Here is a 22514-nt window from a genome sequence, read left to right as displayed (position 1 = left end):
TTTTTTTTTAAATCATCAAATATCTCTCAAACAATGTGAACGTGTCTGCTAAATACGCTGAAACCAAATGCTGCTCAGCTGTCAATCAATTCCCACACAACCCAGGACCGGCAGTGGCTTGGGTTGTAGAACCCGCACCATCTGTGTGAAAGGCAGTCGACCGTTTGCAGTACACTCACACGACTGTCACAATAGCCTTGCTTTACAGTGGGAAACTAGCGGTGGTCCGCAGGGGTCGATACTATGCGCCCTCTACATCAACGTCAAAATGACTTGAACGTTCCAAGTAGCACAAGTATGACACTTAAGACAGTCAGTCGAGAGAGGATAATGACTCCAGAAAATCTTGGAGACCTCTGACAATCGGGCCTTTGCCTGACTTTGACAGACAACAGGGGAGAATTGTCCCATTTGTCCCGATAATCAGTTTGCCTGCAGCCTGCTTGAGCTTCTCGCGCTAGCAGTGATCAAACGCTAGCACGTCTTGCTTCGTGACTGTGGCGCGTTTTACATCTGTGATGTGCTCCGAGCTCAGCGCAACCGAAACAACAAAACACGGCTGCAGGCGGCATCAATCAGAGAACCATTTTAACTGCCGAAAGCTAATTAGTTTGCTGAAAACCTGTATGATCTTATTTTGCAGACTTTTCCTCAAGAGGACATAAAACCTCCGCGTCACTTTTCTTGCTAACCGAGTTATAAATCGAGGCGGAGCGCTACACTGTTGCACTTTTCCTGGGCCAAAGACTCAAAAGGGCAATTTTTCACTTGGACTAATGAATATTAATTCCTGATTTTAATCCAACTTGAATCGGGAGAGCGTGCAATCCCATTGAGGCCTTGTCAATGTGTTGACACCATCGCGTTGTCACCAACTCTTGAGACGCCACATTTTCCTTCGCGCTTGCATCAGTTTCACTCCGGTTGCAAGTGCGTGGCCCAAGGTCGCATTAAATGGGATTCGCGCAAGCGCGTGGGGATGACTCCGCTCGAGACAATTAGTCCTCTCAAACGTTAGGCTGTCATAACGTTTGGAGCTGCCGACAGCGACCTCCGTCTGACCTCTTCTGACACGGCCGACTTCTGCTGGGCAATAGCGCACACGGTCTGGCGGCGCTGCTGATGTCGGCACATTTGTGCTGTGGGACTGGAGCCGCTTCACTGGAACTGATTAGCACTTTTATCCTGCGCCCCCATGCCGACGCCAGCTTGCATACCAATGGACCTGTCCAAACGCGGCCGCCGAGTCCGATACATGCCCGAGTTCAAATTAGATGAGGGGACAGCGGCGGGGGAGGCAAATATGATGCTAATATGTCATATAATACGCTTGCAGCCATTGATGAAAAATGACCGTTCCAGTTGAACCTCGTTACAACGTACCTCAAGGGACATAAGGAAATCTTGCACGTTAGAACGGTAGTTTGTTGTGACCATTTCCAATAAAATGGCCGCCAACTACGATCCATAATAAACCATGAATATTTATAGATGTAAAACATGAACAAGTAATGCCTTCTCCAGTTCAGGGTGTGCCGCGCCCCAAAGCCGTTGACGATCATCTGTTGGCCTCAAACTCTGCCATGATTTTGTCGCCCTTACGGATGATTGTCGAGAAATCGTCGACTTTGCCAATTTGACAAGTGAGAGACAATTTCAGCCTTCACAGACAGCGAGATTTGCTTCTGTTTACCAGCCACGTTCTCAGAGCATGTGCTCTGGACCGCGCCGTGCCTCCAGAAGTACAACAATGTACGAGTCGATCAGTAGCGTTCCTAAGCAACGGAGGGGAATCCATTGCTGTTCATAAGAAAGGTTGCGGCTGAAAGTCTCCATCACAAAGGTGCTCGTTGAAAGTAAAATCGGCAAATGAAATTACGTGTCATGGGGACGTTATCGGGGTGAAAATGTAAACTGGGTACGTTGAAACGGGGTTCGACTGTACAACGTTCATCTTCATCGGCGAACCACATCCGATAAATCGGGTGCAATTGCCATCGTTGCGTCCCTGTGACATTTTAGTCCATACGGCTAGAAACGACCCAAAAAACGGACATACATGCAATCCAACTGTCACTTGTGTCACAAGACATTTTAGAAAACAAGTTGAGATCGACAAATTATTCGAACCCTTTCAGGCACAGCGGTTACTAGAGTGGACATCTATTCACAAGTTGTTTTCTCTAATATTAATTCATCTTAATGTCACCGGTGTGCATCAACCACTACAATGGACAACGGCCATTTTTTTTCATGCCCGAAGACTAATAAAAACACTTGAGAAAAAAAATCTCGATGTAGGTTATTATTATTTGATAAATTCCCATATGGATGTTTGACATCTGTACGAGAGAGGCTTATATCGCACATTGGTGCACATCGTTACGTCGGGGAGCGCAAACTGTCCCTTTGCACCACTTTTCCCGAACGGCGGAAGATCTGGCAAGTGGCATAGTGACATAAGGGCAACTCGCGAGACTCGGCGTGTCTTGCGACAGTCGCAAGGACGATATGAGGAAGAAGTTGGCATTCAAAGCCACGTGGACGAGCTTGCGGTGTGTCAGCCGAGAACCTCCGGAATGAGTCGCAGTCTGACGGGAGCCGATAAGAGACCATCGGCCGAGGAGCTGCTTTTCAATCACACGCAGACGCGAGGCTGCATCCACACACACAAATTGCAAAAAAAAAATTTTTTTCCGCCGGATGTTTTTTTTTTTTTTTACATTTACTTACATTTACTTGCATGTAAGCCGGTCAGCAAGTAAAAAGGCCTGGCTGAACGTTCCATTTTCTACTCAAAGACAATGACTTACACTTTGCCGTTTGCGTTTGTGTGAGACTTTCGGGAGCGTCTGTTTCGGAGAACATTTTGCCAAATCAATTACTCACGTTGGCAAAAAACTAAATGTTGCCGCGTCAAAACTTTTCCAATTTCCTGCCCAGTCGATTCGCCAGACGTCTCCGCCGAAAGACGTTGACGCGATTCTCAATTAAATGGGAGCCAACGGTACACTCACGCTTGGATTTGTTGCAAACCGAGACTCGCACTCACGCGCCCCAAAACGTTTTTTTTTTTGTAAGGTTCGGAAACCATGAGTGACGGAACAAACAAAAAAAAAACGACGCGCTGTGTAAACAGTTTTTAAAATGAAGCAGAAATAAATCTGCGTGCTCTTTCCTTGGTGGCTGACCAGTTCTTGCTACGCTGATGAGTTACTTACAGCGATCATTTTTCACAAAACGGGCTTGCTCAAATGTAACTAAGCTAAGAACGTGCACTTACTGTAAAAAAACAAAAAACATCCAGAATATTGGTGAATACAAATACGACAATATTTGGACATAGAGGACGAGGTTTCTGCCCAGCAGTGACGGAATGTTGGAAACGCGTTTGCCTTGCTTCGACTGTCGAAAATTAACTTATTCGGAACATTTACACATAACAAAACAAAAAAAGTGGTTTCAGATTATTGCACACATTTTTAGGAGTATTTAGCATTTAATGACTGAATAGTAAAATCGGTCACACTGCACAATGGCTGGCCTTACAATAATACAAAAACACAAGATGATCATCATCATCTGGAGCAGTTCCCAATCAATATTTATACAATAACATGACAAAAATATTTGTATTTTTTAATTATATTTAATATTTTATTTATATTATATATTATATTATTGTATAGTATATTTAATACATATTTAATATTTTTAAAATCAATGAATCCCAGAAAATAAAAAACTCATGAGGAGTGTGGTCTCTTTTTCAAACGTGATCCGGCCATCAAGATTTGCGGACATCCCAACATGCCCTTAATCGTAACCAAAGAAATGATGTCAAGTCACAGGTGATGCTGATGATCAAAGTTTCAATCGCGTCGTCTAGTGCGACTGATTCTGAAGGCAAATGATTGCCATGGCAACACAGAAGGCTAAAATCCGATTGGACCCAAAAAAAAAAAAACGTCTAACACGGGCATAGCCGTACTCGAATCAGCGTAGAGAAACTCCACAAAAAAAAGGTGCTGGAAATGCATTCTTTCCTGTCACTCACAGGCCAATTTCCCTTTGACGGGTTTGGTCTGTTTGCCTTGTGTCAGGACCATGAACTTTGGGGGGCGCCAACAAGTACTCTGCTTACTGTGCAGTAACGCCCCACTACGTCGTATACAGGCAAGTGTAAATAGACGAGGGCTGAGCACCGAGTGGAGGCTTTTGTCCTGTGTGAGTGCGTACGCGCGCGTACGGCAATATCTCACCTCAAAAACACCTCCCCCCCTCCCTCCTCTTTGCCCGCCACCGCTGGAAACAAAGAGCGAGAACTGTTACATGTCGGCGCAATCCGCCACCATCTGGGAGAGCCGACTCGGGAGCTGTGTGAGAGGAAAAGGGAAGAACACATTGCTGTTGAGGAGGAGGTGAAGAGGGGGAAAAAAAACATGGCCAGGTGGGGGGATGGGAGGGGGGTGATGTAAATGGCAGGATAGCGATCAGCTCTGGGCGGCGCAGATGAAAAGACAGGGGTGCAGCCGTACTCGCTATATGAAAGCTGCGCAAGCTACATTATGCATGCGACAGTGGCTCGCCCGCGCCGCAAATTTGATGAGAGTTTCATCGGGGGCTGACGCAACATCCGGCGAGGCAAAAAAAAATGGTACACAGTTTGGGATCATCTCCCTGGGGACTTCTTTGTTTTTGTGCTGCCGTCACACACAGACACAAAAATGCCAAACGGGAATTGGCAATAAATACAAAAACTTCCATTAACTGCTAATTGACACACACGGAGTGACAACGCAGACAACGTTACTTGCAGGCATTCTCCCGCTGTTCTCTGAGTACAGCTACAATGGCTGGAGTTTAGTTGGGGACCTAGTCCGCCTCTTTTTGCCGTTTTCTACGAGGCATGTCTTCCAGCTGAACATTGAAGGTGCACACGTTTTAAAAACAAACAATGCTGCCTTCAAAACAGACCCAGCTTGCTGCTAATTTATAATGCAAAACGCCTTGGACATGCTAACAGTCTACGGCTTATTGCACACTGAGCGCTCCAAGCAATGGGTATTTGAACACAAATGGTGGAGCAACACGTGCCGACAGATATAACATTCACAGTCAGATATTCTTTATCTTCTAGAGCAGGGGTGTCAAACTCATTTCACATTGTGGGCCACATACGGACTCGGTAGATGTCAAGTGCCGAACCATTCACATGATACCATGCAATACAATCCAATACTGTGCTATGAATCACCAAAATCTCATCTCTTTCCTTTGTTTTGGTCTCAAGAAGCATTGATTGGCGCTTTCATATCATTTGCTGTGTTGGGTCTATCTCGGTGACAGACTGAGACTGCTGTTTTCTTCCCCGATCAAAACAATGTTGTCTTCTATTGTGATCAAAACTGTGTGCCCCCTAGTGGATAATCCAGGAATTGCATTTTATTTAAAATATTCATTCTGTGTCTTTAATGCATTTTTTTTTCACTTTTAGATTATCCCGCGGGCCGACTCGAACCTCCTTGAGGTCCGGTTCCGGCCCGCGGGCCGTATGTTTGACACCGGTGTTCTAGAGGGAATGGTTGATATTAGAATATTTTACTTGGTAGTAATAGAAGTCTACTCATCTGTGTCTGGATGATTGCATTATTTTGCCACCCAGTGGCAAAAGCAGGAAAACCAGAAAGATGATTACATTCGGTTTAATTGGGTCATGAGTCCGTTTTTTTTTTCTTATCGAAAAACACACTGCAAACATTTCATTGCTTTTCTTTTGGGGCATGGGGGTGTGAATGGATTCATGGCAGTTGCATTTGATACAAGTGCAAAAAAATTCAACTTGTATCTCAAGGAAACATTGCATCGCCCATTAATTGCGACTGAAAATCTGAGACATGACGGATTGACTTTTTGCTCTGGCTTTTCAATTTCATTTTTTTTTTTTGCTCATATAAACTGTGCCCTGGCTCCACAAAGGCTGGCAAAGCTTCACAAATTGACCTGTAAGTTATGTTGTGCTCATTCAGCGGTGACCTCCTCGAGCGCAAGCTTGTAGAACAACACAACTTGTCTGTCACCGTTTGTCGACTGAACGGACCTCTGCTCACACTCGTCAAGAATTTCCTCAGCTATGCGACACACGCACGCGCGCAAACGCGCACCCGCCACAGGAACAACCACCTCCAGCGGCCACACGGTCGCGCACGCCTCCGATTGGAAGGCGTCGCTGAATGGCGATTCCCACCCACGCTCCCCATTGGCTGATCGAGAGGAGGGGGCGGGGCTTCAGCGAGCTCCATAAAGGCGGCGAACGCCGGAGGAGCTCAAGTGTTGGCAGGCTCGGACTCCATCCGCGGAACGGTGCGGCGCGAGAGCGGAAGAGGAGCGAGGACGCGCGCTCATGGAAGTGAAGGATATTTAAGCACCTGCCTGGGGGGCGCACAGGTATTCTCTCCTTTGGGGGCTTTGCGTGCGTTAAAAAGGGTCGCGCGTCAGCTTTCGTGCGTTCCATCGGGGGGAGCTGGCGTTGGCAAGTGCCAGTAGAGCGCCTTTGTTGACGCAGCGCCCGTGCGTAAAATGTGCGCACTGGCGTGTTTTGGTGACGCCTCTCTGCTTGTCCCTCCCATGCAGACACCGCAGTCCATGCCTCTGCCTTGCCGGGTCCTTGATGGGAAACCAACTGGACCGGATCACCCACCTCAACTACAGCGAGCTGCCCACGGGGGATCCGTCCGGGCTGGAGAAGGACGAGCTGCGTGTCGGCGTCGCCTACTTCTTCTCCGACGACGAGGAGGAGGCGGCGGACGAGCGCACGCCGTCGTCCGACTGCGGCTTCGGCAAGGAGCTGAGCCCGGCCGACGAGGACGGGGGACCGGAGGGCCCCTTCTCGCTGAGCGAGGTGGAGTACTCGGCGTTCCGCGCGCACGAGTGCATCTTCTCCAAGCTGCGCGAGAACGAGGACCTGGACGTGTACTCGGCCACAACTTTGCTGGGCGTGTGCAAGCCGGGCGACTTGCTGGAGCTGGTGGCGGCCGCGCAGCCGCCGCACTGGGCCGTGTGCGAGCACGACGGCCGAGTCATCCACCTGCACAAGGGCGAGATCCGGCGGGACGCCTTGCTTGAGGTGTGCAACGGCCGCCGCGGCAGGATCACCAACGGCCGCTACCGCTACCGGCCGCTGCCCGCCGACCTGGTGGTGCAGAACGCGGCGGGCCACGTGGGCCTGCGCAGCGACGAGATTTGCTGGACCAACTCGGAAAGTTTCGCCGCCTGGTGCCGCTTCGGCAAGCGCGAGTTCAAGGCCGGCGGCGAGGCGCACTCGGCCGAACAGCAGTACTTGCTCAAGGTGCGCCTGGCCGGCAGCGGTGTGCACACGCTGGTTTTTCGCAGCCTGGAGGACTTGATCCGCGAGCGGCGGCGGGTGGACGCCAGCGGGATCCTCGAGGAGCTCTCCCTGGTCGGCGGCGGGGGCAAGGAGTGATAGGGGGGCGTGGGGCTACTGTTCAATCTCCCCCCGTCCTGCCGACCAGTTGGTTTCGGACATGGCCGTGATGTATTTCAAGACCGCAGACGCTGTGCCGTTGTGGAATGTGGAACCGCAAATACGAGACAACCCCCCCCCCCCCTTACCCCCCGTTCTCCTCTCATGACTGGGCATGGTTCCCACCCCCCAAGCTGCATTTTTTTGGGGGGCGGTGAAGGGGAGGGGGGGGGGTGTTCCCTCTCCTATTTTCAAGCGTTAAAAGGTCCCCTCCTGGTCACACATAAGCTGCCGAACGGCAGAAAAACAAACGGAAGCTTTTTCGGCTTGTTCGAAAGCGCCCCTCTTCTCTGCCATACGAGGACAATATACTTGACTCTCAAACCACAGCCATCTTGCTAAAAAAAAAAATGTATTCCTTTATTTTTGTATTTGCGTTGAGTGGATTTTTGACCCTGATCTTGTTCTTTCCCCCCCTTCTCCTTTTTTGGTTCAAATAAATGGAGGTTGAAATATAAAAACAAGCGCTTGTTCCAGCAGGTGTTATTAGGTTTGTGCACACGCGCGCACACACACTGCAGTTCTTACTCACTGTCTGAATTATTCATGCACTGCTGACCTGCCTGGGGCCTGATCGACTTCATATATCTGGCCGTATTTGAAACGCCAGGAAATGGTCATCTGTGCTGGGTATGCAAAAGCCTCCATGGGGAAGAAAAAAAAAATTCATGGGGAGTTTAAGCAGGTGCATAGCTTGACGGAGGATGAAAGGTCCGTTCTGGTCCCCCGTCAGCAGAGACCGGGATGTGTTTTAGCCAACTTGTCGTTTTCGGGGTCTGTCTTGGAATGCGGGCTTCCCATGTGTACTTTGTAGAACATGTTTTTCACACGCTCGAATGGCTACTCCGGTTTCCTCACACATCCCAAGAGCATGCATGTCAGGTGATAATTGATGACTAGCTCAAGATTAGCCAAAAATGAAAGTGAGATTGAAAGCAGCTCATTCTCCAGTACGAGTTCGAAAACACAAAAATTACATCAAAAATATCAAAACTAGATTTTTGAAGTGTGTTCCAGACACGTTTGAATAATGTGGACGGCTTGTTTGCGCCTCAAGCGGTTTTGGCGGCAGCCAACCGGCAGACGACGAGCTCCTGATGCAGGAGTACGTCGGCCCGCGCTTTTGTCTGCCGATGCTCGGCCACGTGTCGATCCAATCGGAAGTCGCTAGGGTCCTTGGTGGTCTTTGCGATTACATTCTCTCGCCTAAAATGGGCTGCGCATTCATACGGAGCATTTTGTAATCCTATTCTGATCCAGGTCAGCAAAATGCCGACTGTCTAATGTCTCAAAGTTTATCCTGAGTGACGACCCTGTAGTGTGCGCGCGTGTCTAAAGTGAGAATGGTGAGTTTTCTGCTCAGGAAACAGACGTGTGTTCGTCTAACCACGAACAGAAGCACTGACCTACATTTACAATTCAAATTGAATTGTATTCATTTATTCCCAAGAGTCGATTCTCTTCATCTCTCTTGGCTGCATTGGTTCCAGTGCATGTACGTCAGAATCTTTTTGTTTGTTTTTTCTCCCAATCAGATTTCAGCCTTTGCATGCCAAACTGCCTTCAGAGGTGGCAGTGCTATCTCATGCAACTTCAACTCAAACAGCAATGGGACTGTTTCTTTAACCAATCAGATTCCAAATTTGTATCATAAGGCTGAGCAAAACTTGCTCCTCGGTTCTTAGATTGTTTGCTGTGTAGTCAGGAATGCCAAAACTGCCTGGGATTACACTACAGAAGTGGCAGCTTTCCACAGGGCTCAACGATAGGTCCACTCGACATCTGTCGAAAATGACTTTGTAAGTTACAATCAGGAAGCTAGATAAAATATATGGCTAGTTATGATCCGTCACAACAGCAAACATTTCGAACGTAAAAACATCAAAAAGGTTACTTGTAGTTTGGACTACTCTAGCTCTATTCATCTGCTCTATTCTAAAACAGCTACATTGTTGTGAACAGGTCAGAAAGTCTCGAGACTTGCTTGTGGCTGTTTTGGTTCATCATCATTGCATTAAATCATGGCTGGCTCAGGTGTGCGCACGTCACCCCTCCCCCCATCCCCTGCTGCCTCCTGCCCTTGAGAGTTAGCAAAATGAGGCCAGTGGGGCGGTTGATGTTGCGAGGAAGATTTACGTGTGTGTTGACGCGAGTGGCCATATGTGCGCATGAGCCCGTGGAAGCCTGCGAAGCAACAAGCACCAAGATTGAGCGGCTTGATTTGCTTGGGCCATATGTTGCCCGCATCTTTATTCATGAGGGGCTGCCTCACATTTGATTTTTTTGGTCAGCTATCGGCGGAAGGTAAACGCTGTTGCTAAGGAAACCAAGGCCGCTGTTGTCATACTATACATCCACTGAGGGGCTTTTTGCGCAAACCCTTCGCAGTTGTGTATGCCCGACAGCTACCCGTGTAAGACAAACACAAACAACCTCCGCCTTTTCTGTTGGGCCCACACTAAAGGTGTAATACTTCAAACTCAAGACCACATTTTGAAGGTCTTGTCGTGGAGACCGGCACCAATGTGGTAAAACAACAAATACCTTCAAATTCACATCGAACTAGCTTTGCAGAGGATAAAGAGTATATACTTGTGCATAGTGGTTGTCTGTCTACAGGTCGCTGCAGCACCGTTTGTGTTCAAATACCCATTTCTTAAAGCTTGCAGTTCATTTTTACTCGCAAGTCAAAGAGAAAAATCATGTGAATGACTGCTCGTATCGCCGCAAACTGGGAAGTCTGGTGATTGAGCACGAGTGTTTTGAGCGTACGTGTTGTCTCCCCCTCCCTCCATTTTTTTCGCATCATCCTCTGGAACAAAGCCAGCAAAGTCTACGATGAAAAAAATGTATTTGGCGAAATAAATATTTGCTAGTGGTAGTTGACAGTTGGGTTCCAGTTGACGGATAGAAACGTCGGTGGAAGTTAACGATTAAAATGAATAGCACTGTTTAAACCGTATGTAAACAAATTCATTGGTTTTATCAGGTTTATGAACTCTGCGTCCTGCAGTCCTTGCATTTCCGATCCATCCCCCGGCCCCGCAACGTCAATTGAGTGGAGGTGTATCCGAAACGATGATGGTTATCACTTTGCTGAAATGATTGCTTCTCACTGCGCTGCCCTGCAAAGTTTTTACCAATCAAAAGTTTTCCCCGCAAAAGCCTTTTCGGTCATCGGCAAAGGTGATGAAACTAAAGGCGAGGATTGCACGTTGGCATATCAATTTTTGATTTGGTGGGAAGCCTAAGTCCCTGCAGTTCTGCGCTGCCTCGTACCTCCGAGTCTCTCTGGCGCGAGGACGGCGGGTGGCGTCTTCCGAAAAGGTCAGCGACGCGTCACTGCTGAACGCTCGGCACGTCAGAGGTAAAGCGGCGGCCATTGCCCGTTGGCTAATCCGCTACCTTGAGGAAGAAATAAACGTGCAGTCTTTGGAAATGAGAAAAATGAGAATCCGCTGCGAGCCAACTTTGATATTTTCAAGACGGGTTGTGGGATGAATTCAGATCAAACACTGTACGGGTTGTTTCATGACGTCTCTCGACAGCATGAAGACACACAATGTCAGTTGGGCGGAGGAGTAAGGTTTGAATTGAAGAGCCTGTCAAGGGAAGTCAGAGATATGGTTTTGAATGTACACGATTGAAGATAACAGCTGAAAAGAGTGAGAACTGTCTAGCATTTCACTTTGCAATAAACAGTTTTCACCATTTCAGGTTTCTTGATTTAGGTGGAGGGGGCGTGGCTAAAACGGTGCCTGATGACACACTGGATTGACATTTGAGTGGGGCGGGGTTTCAGTGCATTCGGCGGCCACGCCGGCTGGCGTTCAAAAGCGTAAAGGACGGATCGATTTGTCACCATTTTGAAGCATAATTTTCTACACGTGGCGATTTTGTTGACAATTTCAAACATGGCAGAGTTGAAACCAACACTCTGTCATGTGTCAAAGACACATTTATATTCACTCAGCGGATTTTGAACTCCCAGCAGTGCGAGTCGATCGACGGAAAGTCAACGACTTTCGACTGAGGCCCTCTCCCTGTACAAACGGACTGACTGACTGGCCTTCAGAGTGCGTGACAAACCCATCTCGACTGTCAAAACAAATCGAAAGGATGCTTCCACCGTCTGTCGGCTCGGTATGCTAATGACAAAAACAACGTTAACAACAAAGCAGCTTGCTGGATCCTCAAAGGAAGAGGACACGGGCTCATGTCGACATCACCGCATGAATAATACAATTACATCTCCCACTGAGTGCGTCTGTACAGACCATAACAGTATAACAATGGCTATTTTTGCTAATTGTTTTCCTTATTTAATGGGCTTAATGTCGTTTGACTAGATGTGCATGTATTATGTCCCTTTTAGGGGGTCCTCCGTTGACAAAGGCACGACATGCGAGGATTCAAGGTGACACAATGAACTAGTTTGTGCACTGGTGAAGGCCATGTTTAAAGCTTTCATTTGATTGGTTTACATCTATGGTCTAGAGGTGTTTTTCCATATAAATATTTTCTGATGTGACTTTGATACTACATCAGCAAGTTCGGGTTACGTTGCCTCGGTAGGAACAGACCTCCGTTCCTAAGCCGAAGACACCCTTCACCACAGAGGCTATCGACTAAATCCAGATTTCAACAGTATACTCAACAATGTTGAAATGGTCCGGCGCTACCATAGAACAGTATGGGTGTTCCACAAGGCTCCCTACTAAGTCCACAGATTTGTACAGCATACTCCGCATCAATGTCAACATTACTTGGTGTTCCAGTAGGTAAGTATATCAATATATGCTAGATAACGGCAGTCCCCTCAGATTATGTTCCCAGAGTGAACAAGAACGCGTCTGTTATTCATTTGATCGTTTTAGATGCCCCTTATCACCATAGGAACGGAACTCCGACACAAAGCGAGGGCACCTCTTATTAAGATCGCTGTTGCGTTTTAACTCAGACTTAACAATGGCGATTAGTTGAAGAGGAGGAGGCGGGGCTAAGATGTGTGCCGTCATACGTTCGTCCACTTCACCGGCCTGACACTTTAACGTGTGTGGTCCAAATCCTTCCCTGCACCTTCTTAATAAGCGAGCTCTCAGTCAGTAGGTGCGGGACAATCACATTATGATTAATGGGAATGCCCGAGCATGGCCGCGCCATCACCTTGCTGTGGCTTTAACCCTTCTTAAGGAATCACGGGGGGAAAAAAAAGGTTACTGGGGGGAGGGCGAAAAAAATCACTGTGAGCAATTCTGAACCTCCTCACTGGCAAAATGTCACGCAAGGGCCTCTTACTTTTCATACACTTCCAGTGCATTTTTTTTCCCCATATCGCCCCCCCCAACCCTAAAAATGCACAGGAAGTCATGCTTTAATAATATGTCTCATTTTAAGATCCTTGATATTTACCTCATGGTACAAATTATTCTCAGGCCAGAACGCCAAGCACTTGTTAGAGAAAAAAAAAAAAAAAAAGCTAATGGAAAGAAAAAGAAAATACGTTTGACAGCCAGTGTTGTGGCCTGGATGGCTCCTTCAGAGCCGAGCTTAAAAGTACGCAGCTCATCCCTGCGGCGTGGCCTTGCATATTTACAACAGCTCCCGTCAAGCACAATACTGCTCCCAACATGTGCAAGGTAGGGCTAAGCCATAAAACATCTCTTGGAGGGAGGGTGGGCGGATAAATTATTAGAAAAGGAGTAAAGCAACCTTCACACACCATGTTCAGATAATGGGGGGGGGGGGGGGGGGGGGGTAACATTTTAGTTGGGAATATACAGTGGAACCTCTGAGGTTAAACAATCTTTTGCGTGATGCTGGTTTACAGGTTCCGTTTCTAATTCCAAAACAGGCATTTGAGAGTATTTTGACAGATTTTTTAACACCCTCACAAAACTGTTCTGCGACAACATAACCATAGAATGGAAATTGATACTGGCGGTGTTCTACAGAGATCTATACGAGGCCCACATCTTTTTACAGTTCACTCCTCATAAAAATGATCACCATGAATTGCAAATAAAGTTGTACAGAGCATGAGTAGTGGAATTCACTCCGAGTGTGCTGTAATTATTTATCCTTTGTGGATTTCAGTGTTAGAAGAGTTTTTGGAGCTAGGAGCATTTGGCTGGTCGATATGTTGCTTTGTGGTTTCGTAAATTGAGCTACAAGTTGGATCACAGAACAATTCAAACTCGTAAGTCAAGGTACCACAGTAATAACGTTATACATTTCCATGTGTGGCTTTAAATCAGCCATACAGGAAAATTAATTTCACTGTTGAGCCTATCATCTTCATAAACAAAACAAGCAATACACTGCTGATGTTTATCTGCGTTGAGCAGCGAGCACGCGGTCGGTTCATAATGATGCGCAGGTTGATGTGTATTGACAACGCGAGCATGCACGCTCTTGTGTGTAATTGCCACCGAGGTGGTGTTTGTGGAACAAGCGCAATCATAAACGAGCACGCGTGCCAGTGAGAGAGAATGGCATAATCCGGCAGTAATGGAATATGAAGCCGAGCAGAAAATTGTGGGAAAAAAAAAAGAAATGACTCCTAGGATGGCCATCGGCAGTGATGAAATAAAAGCCCGGGAGTACAATATGTGGAAGGTATAAAGGCTAATTAATGCCCATCGTGGCAAAAATTCTTGCTAATCGTCAAAAAAAAAAAAATAAAACGCAGCGAGTATATCCGAGTCTTTGGATGGATGACCTTCTGCTTTGCGTTATGTTCAATGTATCAAATGACTAACTTCAGCCCTGACAAAATGACCACAGAGGCGACGCAGAGGAGAAATTTCAAGGTAGCGAGGCAAGTAACATATTTTGCAAGTGACTTCAGAAAGCTCAATTTAGCCGTAAAATACAAACTGAGTGAGCTTTGCTGCGAATAGCGATGATTTGAAGGTATAAATCCAAACAGTGGTGCTGCAAAAAAAAAAAAAAAAAAAAAAAAACAAGGTTGGAAATAACAATCATAATGGAAACGGCATGACATGCACAGTTGGCATTTTTAGCTTCAGCCGCAAAAGTTATTTATGAAAGTGTCATTTGGACAAGGATCTTTCAGAGAAGCCAAGACTGGTTTCATTCGAAATGAATTTCCGCCGTGCTCTGAACGTGACAGCAACCTTGTACACTTGTACAACCATTCCAAGGATAACGTACACTTTTACTCCCGCTTCGCAAGACACACAATTGGCCTCTCTGTGCCGAATCAGCAGATTGCCCATTTATCCGCCTTTGCCTTTTGCATAGAAGCCAGCCAAGTCGGACATTACTCAAATTCATCATTCCTGGTTAAAATGACAAAACGGCCAGATTTCGTCCGCAGTCAAGCTTCATGATTGCTGGATGGGCACATTCCGATACTGCATCAGCATACAAATTACAGTGAAACCTCGCTATTAGTGGGGGCTTGGGAGCAAGCTCCGACAGCGTCATCATCGATAATTAATAGACGGCTCGAAAAGGACACGCGATGGTTGGAGGTGGCCAACTGATCTTTTGACTGACACAGAAGCCCTTTCTTGGAACGCTATTGACAATCAAAACACACGCACACACAAAACAGTGTGCAGTCTTTCCTTAGCATTTCACAAGTGATGTATAACGGGTTCAAAAGAGGGTAAGTTGGATTCCACAATGCAAACTTTTATAAACAAGTCAAAGCAATAACCATCTCGGTCTGTGGCTACCGGGCAATTTTGCCGCACCACATGAGGCCTCCTCTTCTCGTAGTTAGACTTGCCGGAGCAAACAGAATCGACTCAGGATGGAACATTGAGCACAACAGCAGCCGAACGTGATCGCTCTCTGACCCAGGCCGTGACCGGTAGACTTTGTCAGCCCGGACGTCATGGCCTCAGATCGTTCGTCCGCGTGGCGGCACATCCAACCTTCCGCGTGTGAATCAAAAAGTTTGAACACAAATAGCAAAAGGATTATTCGCCGCCGTCTGGCAGCAGCGGCAGGGGCGGCCGCTCTTTCTCCTTTAGTGGCAGACACAATTCGTAGCCTCCCTGCGGGGTTGCAGCCTGCTCGACAGTCCTTCAGCAGTGTGTGGTGGAGCATAGCTAAAGCCTTATTCTGACGCCCAGTCGGCAGTGAGTAGAGGCAGTGAAATATTGATGCAAAATGTCAGATTCCAGGGAGAGAAGGGGAGGAAATAAAAAAATAATTTCTACATTAGCATTGAAGGGCACATACAGAGCAGCTCTATGCAAAGAAAGTTTGATGCAACTAGTTACAACGTCCATCAAGTTGGCCGAAAAGTTTTGAGGTTAATCGTATCAGAGCCGTCTCTATCTGCAGAGATCACATTTTATGTTGTCGATTTTCAGCATGTATTCTTTCTCCTCCCCAAAGAATGCGTACGGCAGCCGTGATGGCCCAGACCGGCAGTAATACACGACAGTATTTATTGTTTCAAATTTAATAGCTCAGAATATACAACTCCAACAACCAGGAGTAACAAGCATAGAAGGATACAATCATCAGAAGGTGCACATGCCACCAAAGGATAACCAGAAATACACCGGCCATTCGGGTAATTTTTCCCCGAAATTCCCATCAGCCAACACGCCCCTGTGGCCGAGTACTGTTACATTGTCTGTCTACATGTGTAGCTACCCCAATTGTTTCCAAATTCCTGTTGCTTCAATGGTTTTAAAAAAAGCAACTGCCGATAATTGTTAGCACGTCAATTATGTGTGAGCATTAATCTCGAGGCTTGTTCTTAAAGCAACGTCGTTTGGTTGTTTTAAATAATCACACATTTTTCAAGGTGTAAAATTACACCCGAAATCATCGACAAGACGATACATTTGTCTAATTGATATGACATTCATTACCAATACCCAAGCTGCCTTTCAGTCCGCATTTCAATTAATTCAATTACGTTAGGAAAAGGAAAACATGTTTTTTTTCCCCATGTACTTGCATCAACTGACATCCAACCCTTACGTCGTCTTCCAGTAATGAAATAATCCGCTGCGAGGCCTGAAGTGGTCCAGGGATCACGCAATAACCACGCAAACCTTTACAGACGTGAAATTCCGACTTTCAAATGGAAAGCCTGGAAGCAATTATAAAATGCTAATGGTGGAACGTTCAGGGACGGGGGTCTTATCAGAACGCTGGAGTGTGTTTGGCCTGCTTATTTATTTATCTTACCTTATTTTGTTGACGCTGTGAGCGGTGCACTCCCCGTGGCGGACTTAATGAAGGATCATGTCGTGGGCCTCAGCTGTTAAGAGGCAGAGAGACAACAAAATTCAACACCACTTAACCCCCCTGAGAGGCGGACGGCTCATCAAGCTCGTCAATGAACGAATGAGTTTCGGCGAAGCGGAGGTCACGGGGTCATTGTGGCGCAAATCCAGGCCAGCTGCGGTTTAATTGTGGCCGAGCAATGGGGTTTGGCTTTTCACAGGAGCGCCATCAAAAGGGACGACAGGGAGGCGGATGGAACGCAAACGGCGCGTCACAGAGGTGCAATTAACGGGCTGGTTAGCATGTAAGCGTTGGCAGATGTGAGCGTGGGCACTTCTCCTTGTGTCTTCTCATTACTACGCTTTCGACATAGTCAGTACAACCTCCCCAAAAAAATCCCCGAAAGGCAGACTGCAGAGTAGTCACTCACCATTCGAGTTTTTCTGTAGGAAAAAAAATTATGGTGTCTTGACTAACAAGTTTATTTTGTTTACTGATTTTTGCCCAACGGCCACAAATCCGTTATTTAAGGGAAATTAAATCGTTGGCGATATTTACATTTAAAACGCGAGCGCGGCTGCGCAGCTAATCAAGCGGTTAGTCATCTCGTAACACTTGCGATCCTGATCATTTGCATCAGGTGTGTTGCAGCAGAGAGACGGAAAACAGTTTGGACACCCCTGATTTGGAGTTTCCAAACAACCTACCATGCATGTTTTGGAACGTGAGAGGAAAGTCACGCAGGCAGGGGGAGCCGTGAAACCCGTTTGTTGAAAACTCGGACAACACGTCTTCCGTAACTTAATGAGTAACTGCGACCGTGATGACCATTTTGGCCATGAACATGCCAGCCAGATATACTGTCTGACTTCATCACTGCGTATTGGCGATAATAAATTTAAATCAAAGAAATGCCAATCCCGTGTGAATATTATGAACAAGGTCGTTTCTTGGTGGGGGAAAAAAAACTTCTTGGTAAATGTGTAAAATTGAGGGGTTCGTAGTTTTGTACTGGATAGCTCTACTTTAAGAATTGGCAAAAGGAGAGATGGAATCCTTTGAAGGCAGCTTTTTTTATTTTCAAACGTCCGCACCTCCGAACGAACGAACGACAACACACCTTTTTTCCGGTAACTCAAACACTTTTTTGGTTTCCTTCAGCCAATCGGACAATATCAACATAAACTTGCTGAAGCAATTATTAAACGGAATATAACCTAAGTAACTGTAACACAAAAGAATATAATGCTCAAATATAAAATGAAAATAATTAATAATTTAACATAAGTTTACAAATGTTACGCCGTTAGAAATGTGAGAAACGTCATGGTGACGCCACAATGTCGACCCAAAAGTGGTGCCCAAAAAAAAACATTAACTCACAATTGGGGGTTGAAACAGAAGCACAGAATGACGTTCAAAACCAGGCGCCCTGATTTACTTTTTGGAGATTGTGTAGGAAAATCCGCAAAAGCTTGCGCATTTGTCGAAGAACTTGGGGGCGAAGAAAGCAAACGAGTGGAAGCAATTTCCAGCGAGCTAATCAGACGCAGGCGAGGTGAGGGCGGAAGTAAAGTTTATATTCAACCAGTGTGCGAAGCGCCGACGCATTGAATAATCCCGAAGTGGAGTTTGGCTCATCCATCAAATCGGAGTGTTTTTGTTGACGTATCGCAGCAGGCGAGCGCGTCGGCGCGAAATTGTCGCCGACCGTCGCTGACATTTGAGGAAGTGCGCGGTGGCTCGGTCGGGGGAAGAGTAGAAGAACGCCTTGTCACGCCAACCCTTTTAATGGCTTCTCTTTTGTGTGCCTTAAAAGCCACTTGACATTTCCCATCAGGATCCCGGCCACCCCGCGTGCGTGTTTGGAAAGTTCTCAAATATTACTTTGGGCTTTTACACGATATCCTTTTCCGAGAAAGACAACTCATGTGCTGACTCAAATCTGCACAAAGTGAATGAAGCTCCCCATTTTTACGAAGCAGGTCTTTGAAAATTCTATTGAGAAGCCTTCTTCTGTCAGACAACTCTTCTTTCCACTGAGACTTGTTGCTGCCCCCAAAATACACCCTTATTTTTTGTTTTTAATAAAGAAAAACAGCACAGAATTGTATGAAAATAAATACATTTGTGCCTTTTTTTTTTTTGCATTGTCTTGTGAGCAACAAAAACAAAAAAAGAGCTACAAAGAAAATGACACTTTGTGTATTTAAAACAACCATGTAGCTTAGTGTTTCGGAGTGCTAACTGAATGCTTACGTGAAACGGCATCTATGTTGCTATTTACACACACAAACTGCAAAAACACATGAGAATATAACAGTACTAACAGCCTTACATATGCAAAATAACTAATAGTGCTGTACTGATGAGCGGAGAGGAGCTGAGATGACATCTGTTGGTGACGGAGCAAGCATGAGAGAGAGCGGTTGGAAGGCACTTTATTTCTATATCCCACACAAGGCAACTCAATGTGCTTCACACTGACACAACACCTACGAGCATTTACGAACACAACAGTTAGCGATATTCAGACGCAAAGCAGAGAAAACAGGTAGCTTGTGAAAATTACCAAAAGGACATTGAGACCGTTTAAACACATGAACAGAAAAAGCAACAAAAACATTTCAAGGTAAAGAAATAAAACTAGGTTTCTAAAAACGATTTAATATTTATAAGCGGATTAGAAAATGGATGGATTCAGAATTGTTTTTAGGACCTTAATAAAAGCAACATTTTTAACCTGGATTTTAAAGCACCGACACTCGGGGCTGACTTCACTTCTGTTGGCAGCTTATTCCATTTGTGTGCAACAACACAGCGATGCATGCAGATACACCGTGTTTATTTTGAACTTTGGCATCCACAAATTGACCCAAATCTGCAGATGCCAGAGCCTCACAGGGTTGATATTGCATCAGCATTTCTTGAATATGGTCAGGACCCAAAGCCATTCAGTGATTTATCGACATGTAGCAGAATGTTAAAATATATTCCACATCTATTTGTGAGCCAGTGTTAAGTCTTTCGGACTGGAGAAAAAGGCTCTGATCACTTTCTTGTGATCTTGCCGCCATTTTGTGTATGTACAATTAATGAATCTGTGGCTTAGTCACCTGTTTTGTGCAAAGTTAGCATCCTATGCTAGCTCAGCGAGTGCTCCGATTTCTATCCGTGTGTGTAGGGCTCGTACTGTGTCCGTCCACATTTATGTAACCCGGTGGATGTGCTTAATGCAGCTGATCAATGTAACTCATTAAATCATTTGTCATCTAATTATGTTCATTTCAAAATAAACTGTTATTTTAATTAATTTGAGCCAACAGATGACATTTACAAAGGAAACTGAGTAATGTGTCCCAATCCATTTGTCCAGATGAAGACAAGCCGGAGTGGATAGAAAAGAAGCAAGGAGAAGGTCAAAACGTGCTCATTGTTGACTCAGTGGATCAGGTGGAGTGAAGTGCGTTTTTTGGCATGCGTGCACACGTACACCCCGCCCCCTCCCACCGCCACAAAGGCCTTTTAGCCGGCCATCGCGCTGCCGCGGGCCATCGATCGACTGCTTAATACAGCAGACACACATTTAAACATTGATTTGTGGCTTCTGTGACTTTTGGCCAGTGAGGATGATTAACCGAGGTCTCGTGGCAGCGCCCATAAGGGTTTTTTTTTTTGTTTTTGTTTTTTCTTTTCACGCATGTGTGTGTGTGTGATTGTGTGTGCGTGTGAGTGTGTTTGTGTGTAGTGTATGAGATTTAATGGAATGTCTGCAGCACACACAAACAACCCCCCCACACGCAGTGTAACCGAGGTCAAATATTTCAAACTAAAAAAAACAGCTTAAAAGTAATCGAGTGAACCAACTTATTGCCGCTGACTTCAGGTCAGTTTTATAAACAAGTCGATGGTGCGTTTGACTTTGCTCGCCCTTCTTCACAAAACGGCAACAATGTCACTTTTCTTGGCCGCAATATCCGATGTTGCGTAGTGATGAAGGGTTAATAATAGATACTGGAGGTATTCCCCAGGCTCTATACTGGAACCACATGTTTTTACAGTTGACTTCAATTGTAATTCAGTTGACTTCAATTGTACTTCACACATACAATTACAATGGCTTCCTGTGACAGTATGAAATCTGGCGGCGTTCCACAAGGTCCGGAGCTCAGTTCACACATTCTTCCAGTACACTCTTGATGTACATACTTTTCATGCCTGGAATTTGATTAATTTATTTCTTTTTGTTCACATAGTATCTCATTTTATTTGCAAGGCATTCTTTCTATGTGGTGGATTTTTACCGATTGCAGGTGTGGAATATATCGCGGATAATAAACGGCGCTTCACTGTATAATGAAGCTTATTACGCGTCGGAGACATGTCCCAGCCTTCGTACGTCTGCGTCACCTCACTGTCGCAGCTGACAGTTTTCCACAGTCTAAAAACCCGCCCCCAGGAGTTACCTATTGTTTACCTATTACCCGTTGTCAGCGTCGGTGATGCACTGGAGGAGGCAAAGGGTGTGGACAGGGGGAAGGGGGGACAGTTTGTCAGGTCAGAGACGATAAAATGACGTTTAACGTCCGCTTGCTCACGTATCGCTCGCCTCGACTTTAATTATCCCGTTTTCTTTCGGCGCCAGGAAGCACCTTGTGGCGTAATTCTCGAGACGAACGAGGCTTCCCGCCGAGCCTGAACCCATCATTTGATGAGTCATCCGAATAAGACAATAAACGCCTCCCGACAAAAGGCTGCCATCAACAGGCTAACGAAACTGCCGTCAGCGTTGCGGTAGTTACAGTATAACCTTTTGAGCAAGAGGTATTTGAATGCAAACGGACTGCAACGCGTGTAGACAGACAATTCAAACTCACCGACATATATTCTTTATCCTCTGCGAAAATTGATATATTGCTGCATCTGGTTGAGTCACTTCGCTGCAAAATTATTCATCCTATGTCAGTATTGCTGCCACCTGTTGGTCAAGGTGGGTACACCAGAAGGAACATAATGTCAATGGCAATGAAATCATGATGCGCAAACTCTTACATTGTTTAGCAGCGGGGGGCAGGGGGGGGGGGATTTGAGATACAAGTAATAATAATAATAATAATAGAGTATTCAGAACAAGTTTGTCGTATCTCAAGACATCACTGTATTTAAAAGTTGAAAATGTCGGTACTGTTCTGTACCAGGTCCTACCGGCATGTGAGTGTGACGGATACTTCCCAATTTCAAATTTCCATTCCAGCCTCAAATTGGCCCTCTGGCGCATATTTGAGGGAAGCTCGGGGATTTATGGGCGTAGTGGTTACCGTGGCAACCGAGCATCCTTTGCGTGCCGTGCCTGCCTCCTGGGTTAGGGTTACCAAACGCGGGGAAAGTAGTAGCCAGGACGGATGAAACGTCGGCTGCCATGCACGGGACACTTTTCTACACATCTTCCCAATACGTCACTCGGTATCTCGTCGTATTTGTGGAAGAATATTCGCTACATACCTTTGATTTAATGTGATGGTTCGGCTCATCTTGGGAACCAAAAAAAAAAAAAAAAAAAACGGAATCAAATGCAACAGAACCAAATGTAATGACGTAAAATGGCATATCGGCTAGCAGTAAATCCTCCAAGAAAGATCCTCAAACAAACAAAAGAATACTTGAAAGTGGCTTCAGTCGTTTTTTTAAGCAAAGTCCCAACACGAATATTGAAAAATTGCAAGGCATTGATGCACGCTCAAAATTGCCT

At 46.0% G+C, this 22514-nt stretch overlaps 1 protein-coding gene across 1 annotated transcript; it reads left to right on the top strand.

Annotated features, from left to right (window-relative positions):
- The first annotated feature begins 6313 nt into the window (after window positions 1-6313).
- On the top strand, window positions 6314-8007 carry LOC147185846 (protein LRATD1-like). Its single transcript, XM_086104234.1, has 2 exons — window positions 6314-6447; window positions 6634-8007. Exon 2 carries the CDS (start codon window positions 6671-6673, stop codon window positions 7481-7483), a length of 813 nt encoding a protein of 270 aa, XP_085960360.1. The 5' UTR covers window positions 6314-6447; window positions 6634-6670; the 3' UTR covers window positions 7484-8007.
- The last annotated feature ends 14507 nt before the right edge of the window (window positions 8008-22514 follow it).

This window comes from Hippocampus guttulatus, chromosome 23 (genome assembly GCF_054856545.1).
Source record: "Hippocampus guttulatus isolate MCC_2025c chromosome 23, RoL_Hgut_1.0, whole genome shotgun sequence".
In the NCBI taxonomy this organism is placed as follows: Eukaryota; Metazoa; Chordata; class Actinopteri; order Syngnathiformes; family Syngnathidae; genus Hippocampus; species Hippocampus guttulatus.
The sequence above is the reverse complement of the archived record's forward strand: the minus strand, read 5'-3'. Positions and strand labels throughout refer to the sequence as shown.

What these genes read in the sequence shown, in the direction of transcription:
- LOC147185846 (XM_086104234.1), top strand. Translation starts at nt 6,671, where the DNA reads ATGGGAAACCAACTGGACCGGATCACCCACCTCAACTACAGCGAGCTG.